The sequence below is a fragment of the Myotis lucifugus genome, unplaced genomic scaffold, assembly GCF_000147115.1.
Source record: "Myotis lucifugus unplaced genomic scaffold, Myoluc2.0 scaffold_864, whole genome shotgun sequence".
Lineage (NCBI taxonomy): Eukaryota > Metazoa > Chordata > Mammalia > Chiroptera > Vespertilionidae > Myotis > Myotis lucifugus.
The window spans coordinates 86677-111785 of record NW_005871912.1 but is presented as its reverse complement, the minus strand read 5'-3'; the positions used below and the strand labels follow the sequence as shown (position 1 = coordinate 111785).

The window sequence follows — 25109 nt, the reverse complement described above, 5'->3', positions numbered from 1 at the left end:
ACAAAGCGAGCTAGGTAATATCTAGGCCCTTGGCATCTCTACAAATCTAAAAAATTTGGAGACCTGCTATCAAAATACTAGAAAAAAGCAAGTTTACTAGTAAATAGGTCCCTTGCCCATATTCTCAAAAAAAATCATAAACAAAGGTGAAATATAATTCTTCTTCTTTGCACATTTAATACCAGAAAAGCTTGAAATAAAGATCAGGAGCTCAGTTGTGCCACAGTCCTTGCATCCCAAGGGATGGTTCCCAGTTTGTCCTGAACAGCAGAGGACAGGGGCCCACATTCCAACCAAGAGGTTTGAATTGGTCAGCCTAGTGCATGGACTCTGGAGACATACTATCTCAAAAAAAACCATTGCCCCTTCTTCCTTCTAGAAGAACTCTGGGAAAGATTACTCTTGAGAGCCAGGATGTCCCCTCAGGGCACAGCTGTAGGAGTGTTTAATGAGTCTCAACAATTACTCTAACTATGGCTTGAATGAACATGGGAGACCTGTTTGAAGAGACTTGATAACCTGGTGCATAATTCACAGTTTTCTCTATCCTTCGAGCCCTCCTGCTGCCAAGAGGAGGATACTCATCTTCAAGCTCCATCCAGGACAGCTGCGGCCACCCTTCTGCTCCATGGTCAGAAAACCTGGGCTCCCCTTCTGAACCATCCAAGTCTTATCTCTTCTGCCTCAGGGACAGAGGACTCCTGCTCCACACCGGCCTCCAGAAAGGAACGATAACTGGTGCTGGACCAGCTGGCTGTAAACTCCCCGCCTGTGGGAGAGGAGTGAGGGCCACAGGACCAGGGCCCTTTCTGAGAGCATCTGAGCTGCTCTCTAGGTAGGGCCTGTGGACAGCAGAAAACAGTGACATCAAAAGATAGGGAGCCAGCAACCGCACTACATATATTGTCCCCCTTGACCCTTACAACACCTCCAAGAGGTGAGTAGAATTGTTTTGTCTTTTTTTTTATCAGGTGAAAAAGTTGGTGAATTGAATTGCCTGAAGTTACACAGAGAAGGAATGGCAAAACTAAGACTCACACTTTGGCTCCAGAACCCAAGGTCTCAAGAAAGACAGAGAGAGAGAGAGAGAGAGAGAGAGAGAGAGAGAGAAAGAGAGAGAGAGAGAGAGAGAGAGAGAGAGAGAGAGAGAGAGAGAGAGAGAGAAACCCTTCCCATCTGAAAATGGTTACTTTGGGGGCTCATTCATAAAAACAGGATTTGGATATTTCAGTCCTGAGCTCTCCGCCTCCTGAAGGAATGGTGTGTGTGTGTGTGTGTGTGTGTGTGTGTGTGTGTGTGTGTGTGTGTTTATGTTACCCATGATGCCAAGGGGAAGTATTTCGCCTGTGTCCCTGAAAGCCTATCCTCAGCACTGTCACACTCAGAGCACAAATACTTTCCAGGAGAAAGGATTTCAGTGGCTCGCCACTACCTGGAACTTTGGTTAATTCCAGTGAACTCAGGGCTCTCACTCTGTCTCTAGCATTCATGCTGATGCTTCTCCTGGCTCCTCTCCCTACAGGCATATGGTCCTTTCACCTCTCTCCTCAATCTTTCAGCAGAAATCACCTCTCCCATGATGACACTGCAGAACATGAAGTCCCTGTGCTCAGAAACTTCTCTTCTCTGTTTCCCTGTGTGTTTAGTTCTCATATTGATTATATCAACCACTTCTTATCTGGTGCAGATTTTTCTTACATTTATTAACTCTCTTTTTAATCAACTTATGATTGTCCTTGCACCAGATTGTCATTCAAATGTTGGCTTACTCATCAGTCATTTTATATTGCCAAATATCTAAGTTTGTATTAAACAAAGGTTGCATATTTCTATTACCAAAAAAAGTGTAGTTCACTTTATATTCACTATCTTAATTTTTATTATGCAAGGAATCTAATCCATACTAAAAATTCCCCCAGTATAACCACAAACTTCTTTTCTAGGCTGATTTCCCGCTTGTGCGTGTTTTCTCCATTATTCCTTGTTTTGTTTTAATTCCACATTTTTCTTTTGTTTCTTGGCCATACCCTTTTCCTCTCCTGACTTGTCTATTCTAACCTTTTGCCCATTATTTCCGACTGCATTTTTGGTCCCCTTCTTAGCAGTGTGTGAGACTCATGTATTCTGAATACTAGTGCTGCATTGATTGTGTGTTTAGCAGACACCTCTTTCCAGGCCAAGACTTATCTTTCCCATTTCTCTACAGTGTCTTTTTCTTATAAATGTTTTCAATTTCATTTAAAGTAGTCAAAGTGTAGGAATTTTTTCTTATGTTTTGTGTGTTTTGTGCTGGTTTAAGAAATTAATTACATTTCTTGTATCATAAACATATTGTCCTCTAAAATATTTTCAGTGTAATTGAGATATAATCGACATATAACATGGTATAAGTGTAAGGAAAACAATGTCTTGATTTGATATGCTTACATGTTCCTCTAAATTTTTTGAAGTTTTGCTTTTCCACAAATGATCCTTTAAAGATTATTTTTCATAGGTAGGTATCCCATTGTTCTTAACTGCATGGTCAGTTCCTCCTTTCCCTGCCCATTTCTAAACCAAGCAATGTCATATGCCCACTGCTAATAAATGCTTGATCTGGGTCTGACTCTATAGTCTGTTAATAGGTCTATTTTTCATTCCCAATAACAGCACTACTCCACTGTTTGAATTTCCATAGCAAATCATCTCGAGTCCTAATGGGACCATTACTCCCTCCTTATTCTAACCTGTCTTAGCTCTTTATGGCTCCTCATTCTTCTGCATGCTAAATTTCATGTTTAAAAGAAACTGGTAATATTTTGATTGAGATTGCATCCAATTCATAGATTAATTGGAAGAGAACTGACAATTTTACCACATTGAGTCTTGCCATTAACATTGCTTATCTCTTCATTTTTTCGGTATTCTTTTATTTTTTTTGTCCTTCAGTAAAATTTTGTAATTTTTGAAACCAGTTGGACCTCTTTTGTTAGAATTATTTCTAAATTCCTTAGTATTTTCTATTGCTGTTGTGAGAAGTCTTTATAAAAATTGTATTTTCTGATTTATTATTATTTAAGTATACAAACAGTGTTGATTGTTTCTAATATTGGTCTACATGAAACAAACTTGCTGATATCTCTAGAGACTCCTTTGGGAATTCTTTTTTCCCCCACTCAATTCTTCCACCCTACTCCCTACCTAGCCCCCCCTCCCCATACACTGACATCTGTCAGCTTGCTCTCTATCTATGAGTCTGTTATTATTTTGCTTGTTAGTTTATTTTGTTCGTTAGATTCCACATATGAGTGAAATCATATGACACTTGTCTTTCTTGGGCATTATTGACTTAATATAGAGATTATCTTGGGTTTTCTTTGTGAACAATCATATTTTCTGTGAATTTTGTTCTTTTGTACTTTCCAATTCTAACACAGCAAAAAAAATCTAGTGTTACTTTACAAATAGGGCAGGACTTGCATGTTTTACACAGAGGACTCAAATTAGCTCACTACTTCATGTAGATCTGTAGGCACATCTCCTGTACCGAAGAGAAATTATAAGCCTTTAGGGCTTTGTTAATAGTTGGAAACCTCAAGGAGCCATAACAGAATCAGCTCTGGCTTGCTGAGCATTCTTTTTGTTTCTCATACCTATGTATTCACATTTCTTTCTTTCAGATTTGGTTATGTGTATATTTCATTATTTTTAAATTTATTTAGAATTTCTATGTACTTTACTTGGAATGGGCTCTGTCCACATCAGCTTAGTTTGCCATACTGCCAAGAATCACACCCCTAAAAATCTTATACTTCCACACCAAAGGAATTAGCCATACTCTCTGAGCCCTTTGGCTTTATTGAACCCTCTCAACCCTAAGATATTGTGATTCTGTGCAAAGATAAGAAAAGGCATTTCAGGGAATAATTCCAAATTCTTTTAGGTTCGGAGATAGACAATCTGGAAATTTTAGTTTCATTATATTTTGGGGAAATATACTTAGATCTGCATCCCCTGTGCCTAGCACATAACTCACACATGTTGAGAAGAATATTTTAATGAATTATTGAGTAGAGTTCTTTTTGGGAAAATTAGTGAATTATTCAGGATACCCTGGGAAAAGGATATTAAATAGTACAATATAAGATAATAAATGCTAAAGTTAATAAATGATCTCAAACTGTATAATTGTTTAAACAGAATAAAAGGGTATGTCCCTCCTATGCAACAGTCCCAGTGGGTATCTTTGATGGTGGGTGGCTCTGGTACGTGGAGAACCAGAGACACAAGCTCATTTCACCATGTGACTCCACCATCCCATTCAGCCCCTTGGCCATTTTATCTAGCATGCACAAGGGGAAGACAACTATGGAGGAAGCCCAGAAATGGAACACATGGATGAACTGGCAGCTGAAAACTCAGTCACAGGGCCACACCTCAGTGCAAGAGAGCCTGGGAAATCCAGTCTACTTGTGTATTCCGGAAGAAGAGAACAACATGGGTTTGGATAAGGCTCTGCCATAGTTAGTATGCCTCAGAGTACAAGTGGATCAAAGAGGAGAGGATCTATGGTCAATAAGCTAAGGAAACATTACAGTATTTCAGGTAGAAAATGATGATTATCTAAGCTAAAGCTCTGAGACAGTAGCTAGAAAAGTTAAATTATGTGAGGTTTCTTTTAAATAATCAACAAGATCAGATGTAGAAGTGACGGAGAAACTGGGTGTGTGTGCCTGTGAGCATCCCACATGTGGGGAACCAAAGAAATAAACCCTGATTTAACTCTAGAAATATTAAGCTCAAACTTATTGGTTCATAAAACGAACAATATTTCACAATGAACTCTCTGGGAGTGACTAAAAAAACAAAAAACACCAAGTATGGCTCCACGCCTGAAAAACAGCCTGCAAACTACTTAGGTTGGATGTGCAAAGTACAGGGTTTGGACAGACATGATGGCAGAATGACTGAATGTAAAAATATGGTAGACAGACATCAAAGGGACAGATACAGATCTGAGAGTTTACTATGCTGTCCTTGAAGTGACTGTAGAATTGGATGAGTCCCCACAAGAAATAAAATAAAGAGAAGACCAAAGAGAAAAGCTTTGCAATGATCTATATTAGAGAGTTTACAAAAAGGTAAAACTTATCAAAGGAGGTGGTGAAAGTCTTATTTGAAAATGGGAATCTTGGGATGGAAATTGACTAGGCTTGTTTTTCCTAGATCATAACTCTGTGGTCCTTGTGATTTATAACCTTTCAGTGTCAGTGCAAATACCTTTTACTCCCTGGGTCTGGGATCACTATGACTTTGGTCACTGGAACAATTTCTAATTTCCAGGCTGGTCCTTGTATTATCACACCTTTTGCACTGGTGTATTTAGCCAAAGACTCCAAAACGCTGTCATTTCCAAATCATATTTAATAAAATTGCCATGTGATTCTGGCTTCTCCATTAAGTTGTAAGGTCCCTGAGAGCAGAGACTCTGTCTTACAGGTTGAATAAATAGATTAATAGATTGCATTTCCACATATTTTTTATTTTTCCATAAGCCTAACAAAGTATCTAGTTCATGCAATGTGAGAATTAAGTACTTGTTAATTGATTAAATCCTATATGGTTGGGTAGTGGCACTGGGATGGGGGAGGTTGGGCAATTCTGATTCAAAAATTGCTCACTTCTTAGACATGAGTGTCCAGGCCTAAATGTCAATTAGTCCCATTGATCAACAAGGATATTTTCCCAAAATACTGGCGTTCTCTGGATTTAGTAAACTCAGTTGCAGAGATGACTTATCATTGAGGCAAAACTGGTGGGTAAGGAAGATCATTGTACTAGTACACAGTAACTTCACTAAAATTCTGTATTTCTCTCCCCAATCTTAATAAAAGAATAATGAGGGAAGATAATCAATCCTCTACCCTAGATTTTATCCTCCTGGGAGTTAGCGGTCAGCAGGAACAGGAAGATTTCTTCTTCGTCCTCTTCCTGCTCATTTACCCCATCACACTGATTGGAAACCTGCTCATCATCTTGGCCATTTGCTCTGATGTTCGCCTTCACCACCCCATGTATTTTCTCCTTGCTAACCTCTCCTTTGTCGACATCTTCTTCTCCTCTGTAACCATCCCGAAGATGCTAGCCAACCATCTCTTGAGCACCAAAACCATCTCCTTTGGGGGATGCCTGACACAGATGTATTTCATGATTGCCTTGGCTAACACAGATAGCTATATCCTGGCTGCAATGGCATATGATCGTGCTGTGGCCATCAGCCGGCCACTTCATTACACAACGATTATGAGCCCACGAACTTGCATCCTGTTAGTTGTTGGGTCTTGGGTGGTTGGAAACACTAACGCCCTCCCCCACACTCTGCTCACAGCTCACCTGTCCTTCTGTGGTAACCAGGAAGTGGCCAACTTCTACTGTGACATTGTACCTTTGCTCAAGCTGTCCTGCTCTGACATCCACTTTAATGTGAAGATGATGTACCTTGGGGTTGGTGTTTTCTCTGTGCCATTGCTGTGCATCATCATCTCCTATGTTTGGGTCTTTTCCACGGTCTTACTAGTACAGGTTCCATCCACCAAGGGTGTGCGCAAAGCCTTCTCCACCTGCGGTTCCCACCTCACAGTTGTTTCTTTGTATTATGGGACAGTCATGGGCATGTATTTCCGCCCTCTTACTAGCTACAGTCTAAAGGATGCTGTGATAACTGTGATGTACATGACAGTGACTCCAATGTTAAATCCTTTTATCTACAGTCTGAGAAATCGGGACATGAAGGCTGCCCTGGGGAAACTCGTCAGCAAGAGAATCTCCAGGTAACCGATGTGGGGTCGTATTGGACACTGTAGTTACCATTAGGAGGCACCTGGAAATCCATCTCTAATGTCTTCCCCTCTAAAAAAAACTGCCTTTCTGCCGAAACCGGTTTGGCTCATTGGATAGAGGGTCGGCCTGCGGACTGAAAGGTCCCAGGTTCAATTCTAGTCAAGGGCATGTACCTGGGTTGCGGGCACATCCCCAGTAGGAGATGTGCAGGAGGCAGCTGATCGATGTTTCTCTCTCATCGATGTTTCTAACTCTCTATCTCTCTCCCTTCCTCTCTGTAAAAAATCAATAAAATATATTTAAAAATAAATAAATAAATAAATAAAAATTAAAAAATAAAAAAACTGCCTTTGATCTTTCTAGTTAGAAATTCTCCTCTCCTGAGAGTATTGTGTTAAGTGAAATAAGCCAGTCAGAGATAGACAAGTATCACATGATCTCACGTGTATGTGGAATTTAATAAACAAAATAATTTGGCAAACAAAGTAGACCCAGAGACTTGGAAGCATGCAGCAGACTGAGGATTCTCAGAGAGAAGGGGTGGAGGGAAGAGATCAGCCAAAGGCCTTATATGCATATATGCATAACTGATGGACACAGACAACAGTGGGGTAAAGGCCTGGAGAAGGGACGGGAGTGGGGAGAAGGGGGCAAATGGGGGGGGGAGAGGGAGGACATCTGTAATACTTTTGACAATAAAGATAAATTGGGAAAAAAAGAACAACGGAACAGAATACAAAAAGGTGGGGAAAAGGAATTCTCTGAAATCTTGTAACAATTTATGATACATCTTATTGAATTTATCACTTTGTACACATTATAGTCCCTTGGCAGGGTTGCAGCACAAAATGTTGGATTCATGCCTCAGCTATGGCACTATCAAAGTAAAGTTGCGAAAAGAATGAGACTAAGCATCTCTATCTACATATTAAGAATACTAATTGTCTGCCTCACCACTGTCATAAGGTATGAGGTCACAATAGTTCATTCTGAAGGGTATAAATCATTATTCAATTGCTATTTTGATTGTACTATTATGTTCTCACCTCTACTATGCTTAAAAGCCACTTAACATGACCTGTCTTAACATATCTCTTTACTTTTTATAATCTTGGTCAAATAAGTGCATCCAATGAGTATTGGTAGGAAACAGAATGAATGTATGAAAATATTAGTCTTGGAAATGTAATATGACAATGATTATACATAATTACACTGGACATTAGCTATCCATTATATACCTGGCATTTCAGCTAAGATCCATTCTGGAAAGACAAATGACACTAGACATGTTTAAACACAGAATACTTAACACAGGAAATTACATACATAATTGTGTACTGCAAAGGAATAAAGGTGGCAAAAGAAAGAAACAGAAGTGACCCAGAGATGTAAACTGCAGATGGAAGTTACACCCTCTCGGTTGGGTAACAAAAAGAAAAGGTGGTATTTCCACAACATAGGAGCTAAGAAAGGGATGACCACATATCTAATGCTTAGATCTCTGATGAGAGTGTCAAATAACTGGCATTGGTCTTCATTTACTGATGTTACCCACGGTTTCATTCCTGGGGAGTCCGAGTCCTCAATAGGGTTGTTTTGGTGGGTGGGTTTTGTTTGTTCGTTTGTTTTTTCTTGTTTTGTTGTTGTTGTTGTTGTTGTTGTTGTTGTGTGTGTGTGTGTGTGTGTGTGTGTGTGTGTGTGTGTGTGTGTGTTTTGGTATGCTGTGATTCCTGCTAATCTTTGCTATTGGGTGAGGAAATGCTACATTCACTCCAGACATAGTTTCAGACACGTAGTCTTCCTTGCCCCTCATTGTGTAGCAACAACACAATGTCCGTGATCATTAGAATCTACAACTCTAACTCCTTTTTTTTCTGAATAGACCACAGAGGCATGCTACAGTTTGGCTAAATAATAGCAACATAATGTTAACATGGTCTGAATGTTTGTGTCCTCCCATCTCAATTCATATGGTCAAATCTTAATGCCCAATGTGATGGTATTAGGAGGTGGGGCCTCACAATTAAGATGAGTGCTCTTATAAGAGAGATCCTACAGAGGTCTCTCCCTGCATCTGCCAAGAGAGGACACAGGAACCAGGAAGCCTGCACCATGATTCTGGATTTCTCAAGCCTCCAGAACCACGAAAAATAAATTTCTGTTGTTCATAAGCTACCTAGTCTGTGGTATTTTTTCATATAAGCCCAAATAGACTAAGACGGTTTCGGAATTCTGCCCTGAACATTATTAACTTTTTTTTTCCTGAAATGTCAATTCTGTGTTAAAAGCCAGTTAAAATTATTTTTATGTTTCTTATTCACTTCTGTCTGATGTTTCTATATCAATTTCATTTTCATCTAAATTTTCTTCTGTCTGATCTTCTGTTATTTTGAATGTCTTAAAAATATGGAAAAATAATTTTTGTTTAAAGTATTACATATGTCTCCTTTTTCCCCCATGGACTCCTCCCAGGCCACTCCCATCCCCCAGGACAAGCCCCCACCGCCCAGGTGTTCATGTCCATTGGATGCATATAAGTCTTTTGGTTGATCTCTTCCCCACCCCCTCACCCTCCCCTGCCTTCCCGCTGAGGTTTGATGGTCTGTTCAGTGTTTCTCTGTCTCTGGATCTATTTTTGTTCATCAGTTTATATTGTTCATTATATTCCACAAATGAGTGATATCATGTGATATTTATCTTTCTCTGACTGACTTACTTTGCTTAGCATAATACTCTCCAGATCCCTCCATGCTGTTGCAAATGGTAAGAATTCCTTCTTTTTCACTGCAGGGTAGTATTCCATTGTGCAGATGTACCATTGTTTTCTAATCCACTCATTTGCTGATGGGCACTTAGGCTGTTTCCAAATCTTAGCTATTGTAAATTGTGCTGCTATGAACATAGGGGTGCATATATCCTTTCTGATTGGTGTTTCTGATTTCTTGAGAAAAATATTTTTTAAAAATTCTGTTTTCTTCTTTAATTGCTTTCAAATATAGGTTTTTCTTCCACGTACTTAAGGTGTTGCTCCTTTTCTCTTACTCTGCAAATAGATTTCATAGATCATTCTTTTTAAAATGTCTTTATACTAGAATAAATGTAACATAGCCTGGAATTTTCTAACAATTCAATTTAGCCTTTCTCACCACACACAGGATTTTTCTCTTTAGGACATGGAAGGTCCGAGATTCCTTTCATAAGCTAATGAAAGATGTAGTCACTCACTTACACGGAAATATTTGCAATGTTTAGAGTTAAAATATCATTTTGTTCATATATAATAAAGAGGTAGTAAAATAGGTACACATTTCTGCTATTCTAAGTGCTAACTATGTACCAGGCTCTGGTTTCAGAACTTTTCATATATTAATCCATTTGATCCTCAGAACAACTTTTTGAAGATGTTGTTGTTGCTACTGCAGTTGTTATTCCCATTATAAAGATGAGTGAGCACATACTGTCCAAACTCAGCGATAGCCAGTCAGCTGCAGAGCCTGGACTGAAACCCAACCAGCGATCGCAGTCTTCACCGTGGTCCTCTACAGAGGAGGGGCTAGTCACAGCACAGTGAGCACCCATCAGGGCTGTCATAAAGGTGACACATCCACAAAGCGAGCTAGGTAATATCTAGGCCCTTGGCATCTCTACAAATCTAAAAAATTTGGAGACCTGCTATCAAAATACTAGAAAAAAGAAAGTTTACTAGTAAATAGGTCCCTTGCCTTCTCAAAACAAATCATAAACAAAGGTGAAATATAATTCTTCTTCTTTGCACATTTAATACCAGAAAAGCTTGAAATAAAGATCAGGAGCTCAGTTGTGCCACAGTCCTTGTATCCCAAGGGATGGTTCCCAGTTTGTCCTGAACAGCAGAGGACAGGGGCCCATATTCCAACCAAGAGGTTTGAATTGGTCAGCCTAGTGCATGGACCCTGGAGACATACTATCTCAAAAAAACCGTTGTCCCTTCTTCCTTCTAGAAGAACTCTGGGAAAGATTACTCTTGAGAGCCAGGATGTCCCCTCAGGGCACAGCTGTAGGAGTGTTTAATGAGTCTCAACAATTACTCTAACTATGGCTTGAATGAACATGGGAGACCTGTTTGAAGAGACTTTATAACCTGGTGCATAATTCACAGTTTTCTCTATCCTGTGAGCCATCCTGCTGCCAAGAGGAGGAAACTCATCTTCAGGCTCCATCCAGGACAGCTGCGGCCACCCTTCTGCTCCATGGTCAGAAAACCTGGGCTCCCCTTCTGAACCATCCAAGTCTTATCTCTTCTGCCTCAGGGACAGAGGACTCCTGCTCCACACCCAGCCTCCAGAAAGGAACGATAACTGGTGCTGGACCAGCTGGCTGTAAACTCCCCGCCTGTGGGAGAGGAGTGAGGGCCACAGGACCAGGGCCCTTTCTGAGAGCATCTGAGCTGCTCTCTAGGTAGGGCCTGTGGACAGCAGAAAACAGTGACATCAAAAGATAGGTAGCCAGCAACCGCACTACATATATTGTCCCCCTTGACCCTTACAATACCTCCAAGAGGTGAGTAGAATTGTTTTGTCTTTTTTTTTTTATCAGATGAAAAAATTGGTGAATTGAATTGCCTGAAGTTACACAGAGAGGGAATGGCAAAACTAAGACTCACACTTTGGCTCCAGAACCCAAGGTCTCAAGAAAGACTAAGAGAGAGAGAGAGAGAGAGAGAGAGAAAGAGAGAGAGAGAGAGAGAGAGAGAGAGAGAGAGAGAGAGAGAGAGAGAGAGAAACCCTTCCCAGGGGCTCATTCATAAAGACAGGGTGAGGAAGGGGTAGTTTTGATTTGAGTATTTCAGTCCTGAGCTCTCCGCCTCCTGAAGGAATGGTGTGTGTGTGTGTGTGTGTGTGTGTGTGTGTGTGTGTGTGTGTGTTTATGTTACCCATGATGCCAAGGGGAAGTATTTCGCCTCTGTGTCCCTGAAAACCTATCCTCAGCACTGTCACACTCAGAGCACAAATACTTTCCAGGAAAAAGGATTTCAGTGGCTCGCCACTACCTGGAACTTTGGTTAATTCCAGTGAACTCAGGGCTCTCACTCTGTCTCTAGCATTCATGCTGATGCTTCTCCTGGCTCCTCTCCCTACAGGCATATGGTCCTTTCACCTCTCTCCTCAATCTTTCAGCAGAAATCACCTCTCCCATGATGACACTGCAGAACATGAAGTCCCTGTGCTCAGAAACTTCTCTTCTCTGTTTCCTTGTGTGTTTAGTTCTCATATTGATTATATCAACCACTTCTTATCTGGTGCAGATTTTTCTTACATTTATTAACTCTCTTTTTAATCAACTTATGATTGTCCTTGCACCAGATTGTCATTCAAATGTTGGCTTACTCGTCAGTCATTTTATATTGTCAAATATCTAAGTTTGTATTAAACAAAGGTTGCATATTTCTATTACCCCAAAAAAGTGTAGTTCACTTTATATTCACTATCTTAATTTTTATTATGCAAGGAATCTAATCCATACTAAAAATTCCCCCAGTATAACCACAAACTTCTTTTCTAGGCTGATTTCCCGCTTGTGCGTGTTTTCTCCATTATTCCTTGTTTTGTTTTAATTCCACATTTTTCTTTTGTTTCTTGGCCATACCCTTTTCCTCTCCTGACTTGTCTATTCTAACCTTTTGCCCATTATTTCCGACTGCATTTTTGGTCCCCTTCTTAGCAGTGTGTGAGACTCATGTATTCTGAATACTAGTGCTGCATTGATTGTGTGTTTAGCAGACACCTCTTTCCAGGCCAAGACTTTCCCATTTCTCTACAGTGTCTTTTTCTTATAAATGTTTTCAATTTCATTTAAAGTAGTCAAAGTGTAGGAATTTTTTCTTATGTTTTGTGTGTTTTGTGCTGGTTTAAGAAATTAATTACATTTCTTGTATCATAAACATATTGTCCTCTAAATTTTCTTTAGTGTAATTGAGATATAATCGACATATAACATTGTCTAAGTGTAAGGAGAACAATTCTTGATTTGAAATGCTAACAAGTTCCTCTAAATTTTTTGAAGTTTTGCTTTTCACAAATGATCCTTTAAAGATTATTTTTCATAGGTAGGTATTCCATTGTTCCAACACTCTTAACTGCATGGTCAGTTCCTCCTTTCCTTGCCCATTTCTAAACCAAGCAATGTCATATGCCCGCTGCTAATAAATGCTTGATCTGGGTCTGACTCTATAGTCTGTTAATAAGTCTATTTTTCATTCCTAATAATAGCACTACTCCACTGTTTGAATTTCCATAGCAAATCATCTTGAGTCCTAATGGGACCATTACTCCCTCCTTATTCTAACCTGTCTTAGCTCTTTATGGCTCCTCATTCTTCTGCATGCTAAATTTCATGTTTAAAAGAAACTGGTAATATTTTGATTGAGATTGCATCCAATTCATAGATTAATTGGAAGAGAACTGACAATTTTACCACATTGAGTCTTGCCGTTAACATTGCTTATCTCTTCATTTTTTTAGGTATTCTTTTATTTTTTTGTCCTTTTGTAATTTTTGAAACCTGTTGGACCTCTTTTGTTAGAATTATTTCTAAATTCCTTAGTATTTTCTATTGCTGTTGTGAGGAGTCTTTATAAAAATTGTATTTTCTGATTTATTATTATTTAAGTATACAAACAGTGTTGATTGTTTCTAATATTGGTCTACATGAAACAAACTTGCTGATATCTCTAGAGACTCCCTTGGGAATTCTTTTTTCCCCCACTCAATTCTTCCACCCTACTCCCTACCTAGCTCCCCCCCATACACCGACATCTGTCAGCTGCTCTCTATCTATGAGTCTGTTATTACTTTGCTTGTTAGTTTATTTTGTTCATTAGATTCCACATATGAGTGAAATCATATGACACTTGTCTTTCTTGGGAATTATTGACTTAATATAGAAATTATCTTGGGTTTTCTTTGTGAACAATATTTTCTGTGAATTTTGTTCTTTTGTATTTTCCAATTCCAACACAGCAAAAAAAAATCTAGTGTTACTTTACAAATAGGGCAGGACTTGCATGTTTTACACAGAGAACTCAAATTAGCTCACTACTTCATGTAGATCTGTAGGCACATCTCCTGTACCGAAGAGAAATTATAAGCCTTTAGGGCTTTGTTAATAGTTGGAAACCTCAAGGAGCCATAACAGAATCAGCTCTGGCTTGCTGAGCGTTCTTTTTGTTTCTCATACCTATGTATTCACATTTCTTTCTTTCAGATTTGGTTATGTGTATATTTCATTATTTTTAAATTTATTTAGAATTTCTATGTACTTTACTTGGAATGGGCTTTGTCCACATCAGCTTAGTTTGCCATATTGCCAAGAATCACACCCCTAAAAATCATATACTTCCACACCAAAGGAATTAGCCATGCTCTCTGAGCCCTTTGGCTTTATTGAACCCTCACAACCCTAAGATATTATGATTCTGTGCAAAGATAAGAAAAGGCATTTCAGGGAATAATTCCAAATTCTTTTAGGTTCGGAGATAGACAATCTGGAAATTTTAGGTTCATTGTATTTGGGGAAAATATACTTAGATCTGCATCCCCTGTGCCTAGCACATAACTCACACATGTTGAGAAGAATATTTTAATGAATTATTGAGTAGAGTTCTTTTTGGGAAAATTAGTGAATTATTCAGGATACCCTGGGAAAAGGCTGTTAAATAGTACAACATAAGATAATAAATGCTAAAGTTAATAAATGATCTCAAACTGTATAATTGTTTAAAAAGAATAAAAGGGTATGTCCCTTCTATGCAACAGTCCCAGTGGGTATCTTTGGTGGTGGGTGGCTCTGGTATGTGGAGAACCAGAGACACAAGCTCATTTCACCATGTGACTCCACCATCCCATTCAGCCCCTTGGCCATTTTATCTAGCATGCACAAGGGGAAAACAAGTATGGAGGAAGCCCAGAAATGGAACACATGGATGAACTGGCAGTTGAAAACTCAGTCACATGGCCACACCTCAGTGCAAGAGAGCCTGGGAAATCTAGTCTACTTGTGTATTCCGGAAGAAGAAAACAACATGGGTTTGGATAAGGCTCTGTCATAGTTAGTATGCCTGAGTACAAGTGGATCAAAGAGGAAGGGATCTATAGTCAATAAGCTAAGGAAACATTACAGTATTTCAGGTAGAAAATGATGATTATCTAAGCTAAAGCTCTGAGACAGTAGCTAGAAAAGTTAAATTATGTGAGGTTTCTTTTAAATAATCAACAAGATCAGATGTATAAGTGAAGGAGAAACTGGGTGTGTGTGCCTGTGAGCATCCCACATGTGGGAAACCAAAGAAATAAACCCTGATTTAACTCTAGAAATATTAAGCTCAAACTTATTGGTTCATAAAATGAACAATATTTCACAATGAACTCTCTGGGAGTGATTAAAAAACAAAAACACCAAGTATGGCTCCACGCCTGAAAAACAGCCTGCAAACTACTTAGGTTGGATGTGCAAAGTAGAGGGTTTGGACAGACATGATGGCAGAATGACTGAATGTAAAAATATAGTAGAGAGACATCAAAGGGACAGATACAGATCTGAGAGTTTACTATGCTGTCCTTGAAGTGACTGTAGAATTGGATGAGTCCCCACAAGAAATAAAATAGAGAAGACCAAAGAGAAAAGCTTTGCAATGATCTATATTAGTTTACAAAAAGGTAAAACTTATCAAAGGTGGCGGTGAAAGTCTTATTTGAAAATGGGAATCTTGGGGAGGAAATTGACTAGGCTTGTTTTTCCTAGATCATAACTCTGTGGTCCTTGTGATTTATAATCTTTCAGTGTCAGTGCAAATACCTTTTACTCCCTGGGTCTGGGATCACTATGGCTTTGGTCACTGGAACAATTTCTAATTTCCAGGCTGGTCCTTGTATTATCACACCTTTTGCACTGGTGTATTTAGCCAAAGACTCCAAAACACTGTCATTTCCAAATCATATTTAATAATATTGCCATGTGATTCTGGCTTCTCCATTAAGTTGTAAGGTCCCTGAGAGCAGAGACTCTGTCTTACAGGTTGAATAAATAGATTAATAGATTGCATTTCCACATATTTTTTATTTTTCCATAAGCCTAACAAAGTATCTAGTTCACGCAATGTGAGAATTAAGTACTTGTTAATTGATTAAATCCTATATGGTTGGGTAGTGGCACTGGGATGGGGGAGGTTGGGCAATTCTGATTCAAAAATTGCTCACTTCTTAGACATGAGTGTCCAGGCCTAAATGTCAATTAGTCCCACTGATCAACAAGGATATTTTCCCCAAATACTGGCTTTCTCTGGATTTAGTAAACTCAGTTGCAGAGATGACTTATCATTGAAGCAAAACTGGTGGGTAAGGAAGATCATTATACTAGTACAGAGTAACTTCACTAAAATTCTGGATTTCTCTCCCCAATCTTAATAAAAGAATAATGAGGGAAGATAATCAATCCTCTACCCTGGATTTTATCCTCCTGGGAGTTAGCGGTCAGCAGGAACAGGAAGATTTCTTCTTCATTCTCTTCCTGCTCATTTACCCCATCACACTGCTTGGAAACCTGCTCATCATCTTGGCCATTTGCTCCGACATTCGCCTTCACCACCCCATGTATTTTCTCCTTGCTAACCTCTCCTTTGTCGACATCTTCTTCTCCTCTGTAACCATCCCGAAGATGCTAACCAACCATCTCTTGAGCACCAAAACCATCTCCTTTGGGGGATGCCTGACACAGATGTATTTCATGATTGCTTTGGGTAACACAGATAGCTATATCCTGGCTGCAATGGCATATGATCGTGCTGTGGCCATCAGCCGGCCACTTCATTACACAACGATTATGAGCCCACGAACTTGTATCCTGCTAGTTGTTGGGTCTTGGGTGGTTGGAAACGTCAATGCCCTCCCCCACACTCTGCTCACAGCTCGCCTGTCCTTCTGTGGAAACCAGGAAGTAGCCAACTTCTACTGTGACATTACCCCTTTGCTCAAGTTGTCCTGCTCTGACATCCACTTTAATGTGAAGATGATGTACCTTGGGGTTGGTGTTTTCTCTGTGCCATTGCTGTGCATCATCATCTCCTATGTTTGGGTCTTTTCCACAGTCTTACTAGTACATGTTCCATCCACCAAGGGTGTGCGCAAAGCCTTCTCCACCTGCGGTTCCCACCTCACAGTTGTTTCTTTGTATTATGGGACGGTCATGGGCATGTATTTCCGCCCTCTGTCTAGCTACAGTCTAAAGGATGCTGTGATAACTGTGATGTACATGGCAGTGACTCCAATGTTAAATCCTTTCATCTACAGTCTGAGAAATCGGGACATGAAGGCTGCCCTGGGGAAACTCGTCAGCAAGAGAATCTCCACGTAACCGATGTGAGGTCATATTGGACACTGGAGTCACCAATTAAAATGCACTTGGCAACCCATCCCCAATGTCCTCACTCTTCAAGAAGCCACCTTTGCTCTTTCCAGCTGAAAATTATTCTTCCCCAATATTTGCAACAATTCACGATTCATCTTATTGACATTGTCACTTTGAACACACTGTTGTCCTTTGGCAGAGTTATAGCACTGGAATAGTGGGTTCATGTCCCAGCTACTGTCTTGTCTCTCAGAGTAAAGTAGAAAAGGCATGAAGCTCAGCTTCCGCATGCACATTTAGTAACATCTGCCTGCCACTCTCAAGATGTGAGTATAGTGATCGTTCTTTATTTGAAGGATATAAACCATCAAATGGCCAATGTTTATTGGGCTATTATGTTTAACCATCTCCACTCGGCTTACCACCTTCTGAGAGCAGGTCTTAATACATCACTCTACCTTTCATAATCTTGGTCATAGAAACTATAACCAATAATTCTCGGCGGAAAGTGGGATGAACAAATGAAAAAATATCAGTCTCTGAAATGTCATGTGCCAATGACAAGGCATAATCATACTAGATGTTACTTACCCATCCGGGAAATCTTTAAATACACTGACCTGGGGAAGCATTCTTGTTCTTGCTGTATTGTGAAGCAAACTAGACTGCTTCTAAAGAGCAGACGACTCTCCCTCAAATGACACTCAATAGTTATTGCATTCAAAAGTAATAAATATTCTAATTCAATTCATATAATAAAGTGTTGATTTAATTACTTATAAAATTAAATAAAGCTACACTGAAAAAAATCAGAGTGCCAAATAAGTGAAGGAAAAAGAGAAGTATTGAGAATTAGGTGGCCTGGCTTCTCCAGAATGTAAAGATGAGCTTTAATTCTGGATGGCCAGCCCTGGTTATGTAGGTGATAGTCCCCAAACAGAGGCAGTTAACCCAGCAGGTCACTCAGTAACCACTAAGAAATTCCACTACCTATGATTTGATTCTGTTCATGAGAAAATTATAAAATTTTTCTCAAAATATGAATAAGATATAAATGATTGTCCTTAAATATCATAGTCCCAAACAGGACAACATTTTGAAGGGGTAGATTGACTGTGTCTTGGAACAGTATGCACTTTGTTTTATTATCTGCCAGTAAGAATATAAAATTATCTCTTACAGCTCATTCACATTTCCGAGAATTGTCCATGAATGTTAGAAGACGGTGTTATTCATCTTTTAATGCTTTCTATGCCTCTAAAATACCAAGGATGAGAACTAGACCAATTATCCTTTTTTTAAAAAACCCAAAAGAATTTGATTACAAATGCATATGAATCTCTGTGAATGAATGACCAAATTATGGAGAGAATGAAGATATTTCATTTAGGGAATTTTCAAAGTTGGTCAATGAAAATATTACGTGAATTTCTTTTCTTTCTTTATTTATTTATTTAAAATATTTTATTGATTTTTTACAGAGAAGAAGGGAGAGAGATAGAGAGCTAGAAACATCGATGAGAGAGAAACATCGATCAGCTGCCTCCCGCACATCTCCCACTGGGGATGTGCCCGCAACCGAGGCACATGCCCTTTACCGGAATCGAACCCGGGACCCTTCAGTCCGCAGGCCGACGCTCTATCCACTGAGCCAAACCGGTTTCGGCATTATGTGAATTTCTGGTCTGTCTCTCCCCAGGGGAAGAGGAGGATTGGGGCTTGGTTTTGTTCTGCTGTAGCTTCAGTACTTAGTGCTGACATATAGTCATTAGTTGATTAATTCGTATTGAATTAAACAAATGCAATATTATGTTTAAATAATGAATACAACAAGATTAATTTTCCTGTCGTGGGTAAACAAAAAACCCAAATGGTATGAGATATTTCAAATATTTCCCATAGTAAAATATTAACTGCCACGAGGATGTTATACAAGAAGAGCTGAGGATATAAACTCTTAGAAGAATTCCTTACCACCAAACCTGCTCTGTCAGTCTGACATTATTTCTGTTTTAATACAGACAAAAGAATTTGACCTCCATACTGTATTCTGTACAATAACCATAAGAATCGATATGTATGTTTATACCTTTAAATGCAAATAAAAGTCTACAATGTAGTTAGATGTAAGTTGTTACTAAATATTGCATGGTGGTCCTAGGGGTATTTGTGACATTATTCAGATAAATAGATAAGTAGACAGATGATAGATGGTAGACACATAGATACATAGATGATAGATGACAACAGCTCTACGTGAAGCAATGATGAGAGTTTGCCTTGAAATAAGATTGGATAGAGACAAGTAAGGGAGCAGAAAAGGGTGGTGAGATCAGGAGTTTAATTAGGCAGCTCTGAAGGATCTAAACTGCAGGAGTCCTCAAACTTTTTAAACAGGGGGCCAGTTCACTGTCCCTCAGACCGTTGGAGGGCCGGACTATAGTTTAAAAAAAAACTATGAACAAATTCCTATGCACACTGCACATATCTTATTTTGAAGTAAAAAAACAAATGTTTTCAGCAGGCCACATGTTTTCAGCGAGCCACCATCACATCACATCACATCACATCACAATCCCTCTCCAGAATATTTCATCCAGACCAATCCAGGTGGTAGCCGTTATTGCTCATCCTCCCCACTCAGCCCCTGACAGCCCCTCATCTCTCTGTGTGTCTATGCATTTATGTATTTTGGGTTTTAATTGAACTGAAATCATTGTATATGTTACCTTTCATGTCTGACTAATTGATGAGAAGACATGACTGAATTTGATTTGGTTTGTATAAAATTAATAAAACCTCTTAGTTTTATTTGCCTCTTAGGAAAATCCCTAAGAGGCAAAGATTATATGTAAAAGAAAGAGGCCCCAATATTAAATATTTACATTACCTTGGGGTATGGACCACTTTGAGAATTATGATATGAGTGTTCAGAAACCATAAGGAAATGCCTGGGTCTCTGAAGCACCTTTAAAATCTTTCTTTTCTTGGACAGGCAGTGTTTAACGTTTCTAGTGTGCATAGTATAAAAATATAAACTCAGATGTTTCCCTTAATTACCATGCATTAAGTATTAAAATATGTTTTTAAAGTTTTTGATAAATGAATTTTGTTTTTTTTAAAATATGTTGTTATTGATTTTAGAGAGAGAGGAAGGGAGAGGGATAGAGAGATGGAATGATTGATGAGAGAGACATGGATCAGCTGCCTCCGGCACACCGCCTCCTGGGAATCGACTCAGCAACCTGGGCATGTGTCCTGACCCAGAATGGAATCAGCAAACTCAGTGCACAGGATGATGCCCAACCAACCGAGTCACACCGGCCAGGGCTTCCTTCACCTTTTTTGTACTCAGTTCTGCAGCTCCCCCCCCAGCTGCCAGTCTGCTCTCTAGGAGTCTGTTTCTACCTCGTTTGTTAGTTTTATACTGTCCATTAGATTCCACATAGAAGTGAAATCATATAATATTTGTGTTTATCTAACTGGCTTACTTCACTTAGCATAATGCTCTTCTGGTCCACACATGCTCTTGCAGAGGGTAAGAGTTCCTTCTTTTTTACAACCGCATAGTGTTGCATTGTGTAAATGTACCACAGCTTTTTATCCACTCATCTACCGATGGACACTTGGGCTGCTTCCAAATCATGGCTATCTTATATAATAAGGAACTAATATGCTAATTAGACCAAACAGCAGAACGAATGTCCGGACGACCATCTGGACAACCTTCCGGATGAAGCCGAGGCTGCGAGGGGCTGTGAGGGCCAGCCAGGGCTGCAAAGGCTGAGCCCCTTGCACGAATTTCATGCATTGGACCTCTCGTTGTAAATAACACTGCAATGAAGATACGGGTGCATATATTCTTTTGAATTAGCGTTTCAGTTTTCTTTGAATATATTCCTAGAGGTAAAATTGCTGGGTCATAAGGCAGTTCCATTCTTAATATTTTAAGGGAACTCCACACTGTTTTCTACAGTGGCTGCACCTATCTGCATTCTCACCAAAAGTGCACAAGAGTTCCATTTTCTCCACACCCTTACCAGCAGTGCTTGTTGATTTATTGATGGTAGCCATTCTGACAGGTGCGAGGTGATATCACATTGTGGTTTTAATTTGCATTTCTCAGATGATTAGTGAGTTTGAGGATCTTTTCATATGTCTATTGGCCATTTTTATGTTCTCTTTGGAGAGGTGTTCATTCATGTCTTCTGCCCATTTTTAAATCAGATTGGTGTGCATGTTTTCCTTTTTTGGGGGGTGGGGGGGCGTTGGTGTTGAATTGGATAAGTTCTTTATAAAGTGTGGATATTAACCCTTTATCAGATATATCATTGGTGATTTTTTTCTCCCATTCAGTAGGGTTTATTTTTTTCATTTTGTTGATGGTTTCCTCTGTTGTGCATAAATTTTTTAGTTTGATGTAGTTCCATTTGTCTATTTTTTTATTTTGTTGCCCTTGCCTGAGGAGATAGATCAGAAAAGAATATTGCTAAGACAAATGTTAGTGTGCTTACTGCTTATGTTTTCTTAAAAATATGTTTTATTGATTTTTAGAAACAGAGAAAGGGAGAGAGAGATATAAACATCAATGAGAGATAAACATAGATTGGCTGCCTCTTGTACCTCCTTACTTGGGATTAAGCCCAAAACCCAGACATGAGATCTGACCGGGAATCAACCTCTAGATGCCTGGGACAACCCTCAATCCACTCCGCCAACCGGCCAGGCTGCTTACAGTTTCTTCTACAGGTTTTATAGTTTCACCTCTTAGATTTATGTCTTTAATTCATTTTTAGTTTATTCTAGTATGTGGTTTAAGAAAGTGGTCTAGTTCCACTTTTTAAAATGTATTTGTCCAATTTTCCCAACACCATTTATTAAATGGACTGTCTTTACCCCATTGTATATTCTTGCCTCCTTTGTTAAATATTAATTGACCATATAAGTGTGGGTTTGTTTCTGGGCTCTCTATTCTGTTCCACTGATTTAGGCTTTTGTTTTTATGCCAATACCATGCTCTTTTGATTAACATAGCCTTGTAGAATAGTTTGATATCCAAATTAACACCAAAGTAATAAAAATATTTAAATATATCAGCCTTTTGGGAAAACTGAAAAGTTATCTACAAAACATGGTTTACAAAAGTGTGATATAATATACTTGGTTTTCAATGAATTTTTCAGTGCATATTTACTCATAACATGATGTCAAAATGGGGTATAGCTATCCTGGGTGGACTCAGTCTACATATTGCACTGAGGAACCAATGACCACTTTTAACACTGTAGATCTCTCTATATTCACCGACCTCATAGAAAATACTGAACACTACCTCAGCAACCTCATGATTATAAAAATGCTTATTTGCTTTTCTTAAGTATTTCTGTTGGCACAGTAGGGGCAATTAGTGAAAATATGTTCTCTTCATGTTATGCAAAATTCTAAATTAGAAGCACTGGAAGTTTTATAAAAATAGTCCTCAGTAAAAACTTCTGGAGTTTTAAATCAGAAAGTTTCCAGTGATGTTAATTTAATTTAAGTTACTAATACAATGAAAATTAATCTTCTTAATAAGGCTAGAGTAAAGCAGTAGATTTTATATAAAAATTGTATTGATACAAACATCACCTGTTTTCTAGAAAAATATTAAAAATAATTTAATATGCAAAAATTACTAGGTGTGTAGTTTTGATTTATATAATATGCCCTCAAATTTAAATGTAATTCCATGAAGCAATAAAATCCACATCTCTGGATTATCTATTACTTGCATACAGGTGCCAAGAAACCATTTTCACTGCCTAGAGTAATGATTCTTGCTTTGAAAGGACATCTGTGGAATGTTGGTTTTGATGTAAACCTCATCATTTTGAATTTAAATTTAAATTAAGTAGGTTACCATTTTAACATCACCAAAATATATTGACCCAATATAGAAAGTCGGATCCATGTTAGAAATAAAGATTCGCAGTTATTCCTTTCCAAACCTGTCATTAGCATTTTATATTTATGCTCTTGGCTCTGTTTGGGTGCCTCACAGATGAATTCAAACATAATTCCACTACGGGGAAATGTTAATTAGTCAGTTTCCCCAAACTTGAAAACTTCAATGCTAATCTAGTTGTGTTACTTTGAGGCTTCACTGCTTAAATCCATTATAACATTATGGAATCCATAGCTCAGGATTGCAGAGAAGGGCTTCAGAGAAGAGTTTTTTATGACTATAATAATCCAATGGAGGGATCACTTCAGGAATTTTTGGAAGGTGGGTTGTTCTGTAGTAACTATGCTTCAATTGCCATGCAGTTCACCCAGAAATAGTTCAAGTTCTGAATATTTGGTTTGGAACTACTGTTTGATGGATATTCAGGTAAACACTTGGACATGAGCTCTTACCAGAAGGTCAAATCTCTGCCATTTATCTTGGAAGTTTTCTGCAGACATTCTACTCCTCTGCTAACTCTATACACTTCTGTGCTTGGACCCCCAGTGCAGTGACAGACAATGCCAACAAAGAAGGCTTTGCTTCAGAAAATATAATCCTGCAGTGGCATGTCTTAAGTTCAGCTTCTTATCTTTCAAAATTAAGGCTATTCCTCCTTTCAAATGGAAAGTTCTCTTGAATCCTATATAATAAAAGGCTAATATGAAAATTGACTGAATGGCAGAAAGACCAGTCGTTATGACACGCATTGACCACCAGGAGGCAGCACTCAACACAGGAGCTGGCACCTGGTGGTCAGTGCGCTCACACAGGGAGAGCGCTGCTCAGCCAGAAGCTGGGCTCACAGCTGGGGAGCGCAGCGGTGGTGGCAGTAGCCTTTCCTGTTTCCATGGCAGTGCTAAAGATGTCCAACTGCTGGCTTAGGCACCCTCCCCATGGGGAGCAGGCCTAAGCCGTCAGTTAGACATCCCCTGAGGGCTCCCGGACTGCAAGAGGGCCCAGGCTGGGCTGAGGGATCCCCCCCCTCCCCTCCGCAAGTGCACAAATTTTGTGCTCTGGGCCTCTAGTTAGTGAATAAAAGTGTTGCAGAGATTGCAAGGCAATAGTAGCATTGACTTTCCTACACTCCTTCTTCAACACAATCTTTTCCCTTCTTAAGTCTGAAACTGTGAGCCTACACTGGCTTATTCGGATCAGTCACTTACCAATGGCTAATTTCTTTCCTCTTCTATTGATTTGTACAGCTAAGTAGAAGCAGCTCAGTCCAACACTCCCAATGTGCTTGGGCTGTACCTTAATTTTTGAAAGGATTATGTCCAGTAAATTAACAGCTAGAGAAAATGTCTCCCTGTTGAAGACAAAGAACTGAGTTAGACTAAGAATATATTTTACTTCAAAGCCCTTTAGTCTTGTCATCATTCTGAACCCATGATCACCTACAGATTCAATTAATCTCAAGCCACTCACCTTTGCCTGACATCTGGACTCCTGTTCCAACAGAGCATTCAGCTGGTGTAGCAGTTTCTGAGAGTCGGTTGTCAGTAACTCTATCACCTTGATCATAAAGCAGCTCCTCAATGGTAATCACTCTCCCACAACCTTTCACTTCAGCCCAAGATAGCAGATCCAAAGCCCTATGAGACAAAGGGATGCTAGGGCAAGAGGGGAGGGGCCTGGGAAGGGCAAGTTGCCCCGGGTGGAGATCTCCCAGAGCCTAACCAATGCCACTGACCTCCTCAGGGTCAGCTCAGGACCAGAGGCCTCGCCATTATTATTTCTGATGAGACTACATAATAATTTAAATGGTTGTTCTCCTGTATGTAAACTGTCATTTTTCTCTGGCTGCTTTCAAAGAATATTCTCTTTATCTTTATTTATCAGCAGTTTGACTATGATGTGCCTAGTTGTATTTTTCTTTGAGTTTATCCTATTTGGGATTTGCTGATCTACCTGAATCTGTAGA

General features: G+C 39.2%; 2 protein-coding genes and 1 pseudogene across 2 annotated transcripts; 2 read left to right on the top strand and 1 right to left on the bottom strand.

The window, feature by feature from the left end:
* The first annotated feature begins 5877 nt into the window (after window positions 1-5877).
* Window positions 5878-6813, top strand: LOC102442850 (olfactory receptor 1A1-like). Its single transcript, XM_006106620.1, has one exon. It carries the CDS (start codon window positions 5878-5880, stop codon window positions 6811-6813), a length of 936 nt encoding a protein of 311 aa, XP_006106682.1.
* A 9459-nt stretch (window positions 6814-16272) lies between these two features.
* On the top strand, window positions 16273-17208 carry LOC102441283 (olfactory receptor 1A1). The gene has a single exon (XM_006106617.1). It carries the CDS (start codon window positions 16273-16275, stop codon window positions 17206-17208), a length of 936 nt encoding a protein of 311 aa, XP_006106679.1.
* Window positions 17209-23365: 6157 nt separating this feature from the next.
* LOC102442536 lies at window positions 23366-24709 on the bottom strand (annotated as a pseudogene).
* Between the last annotated feature and the right edge of the window lie 400 nt (window positions 24710-25109).

Excerpts from the sequence above, each read along its gene's own strand:
- LOC102442850 (XM_006106620.1), top strand. The coding sequence starts at position 5,878 with ATGAGGGAAGATAATCAATCCTCTACCCTAGATTTTATCCTCCTGGGA.
- LOC102441283 (XM_006106617.1), top strand. The coding sequence starts at position 16,273 with ATGAGGGAAGATAATCAATCCTCTACCCTGGATTTTATCCTCCTGGGA.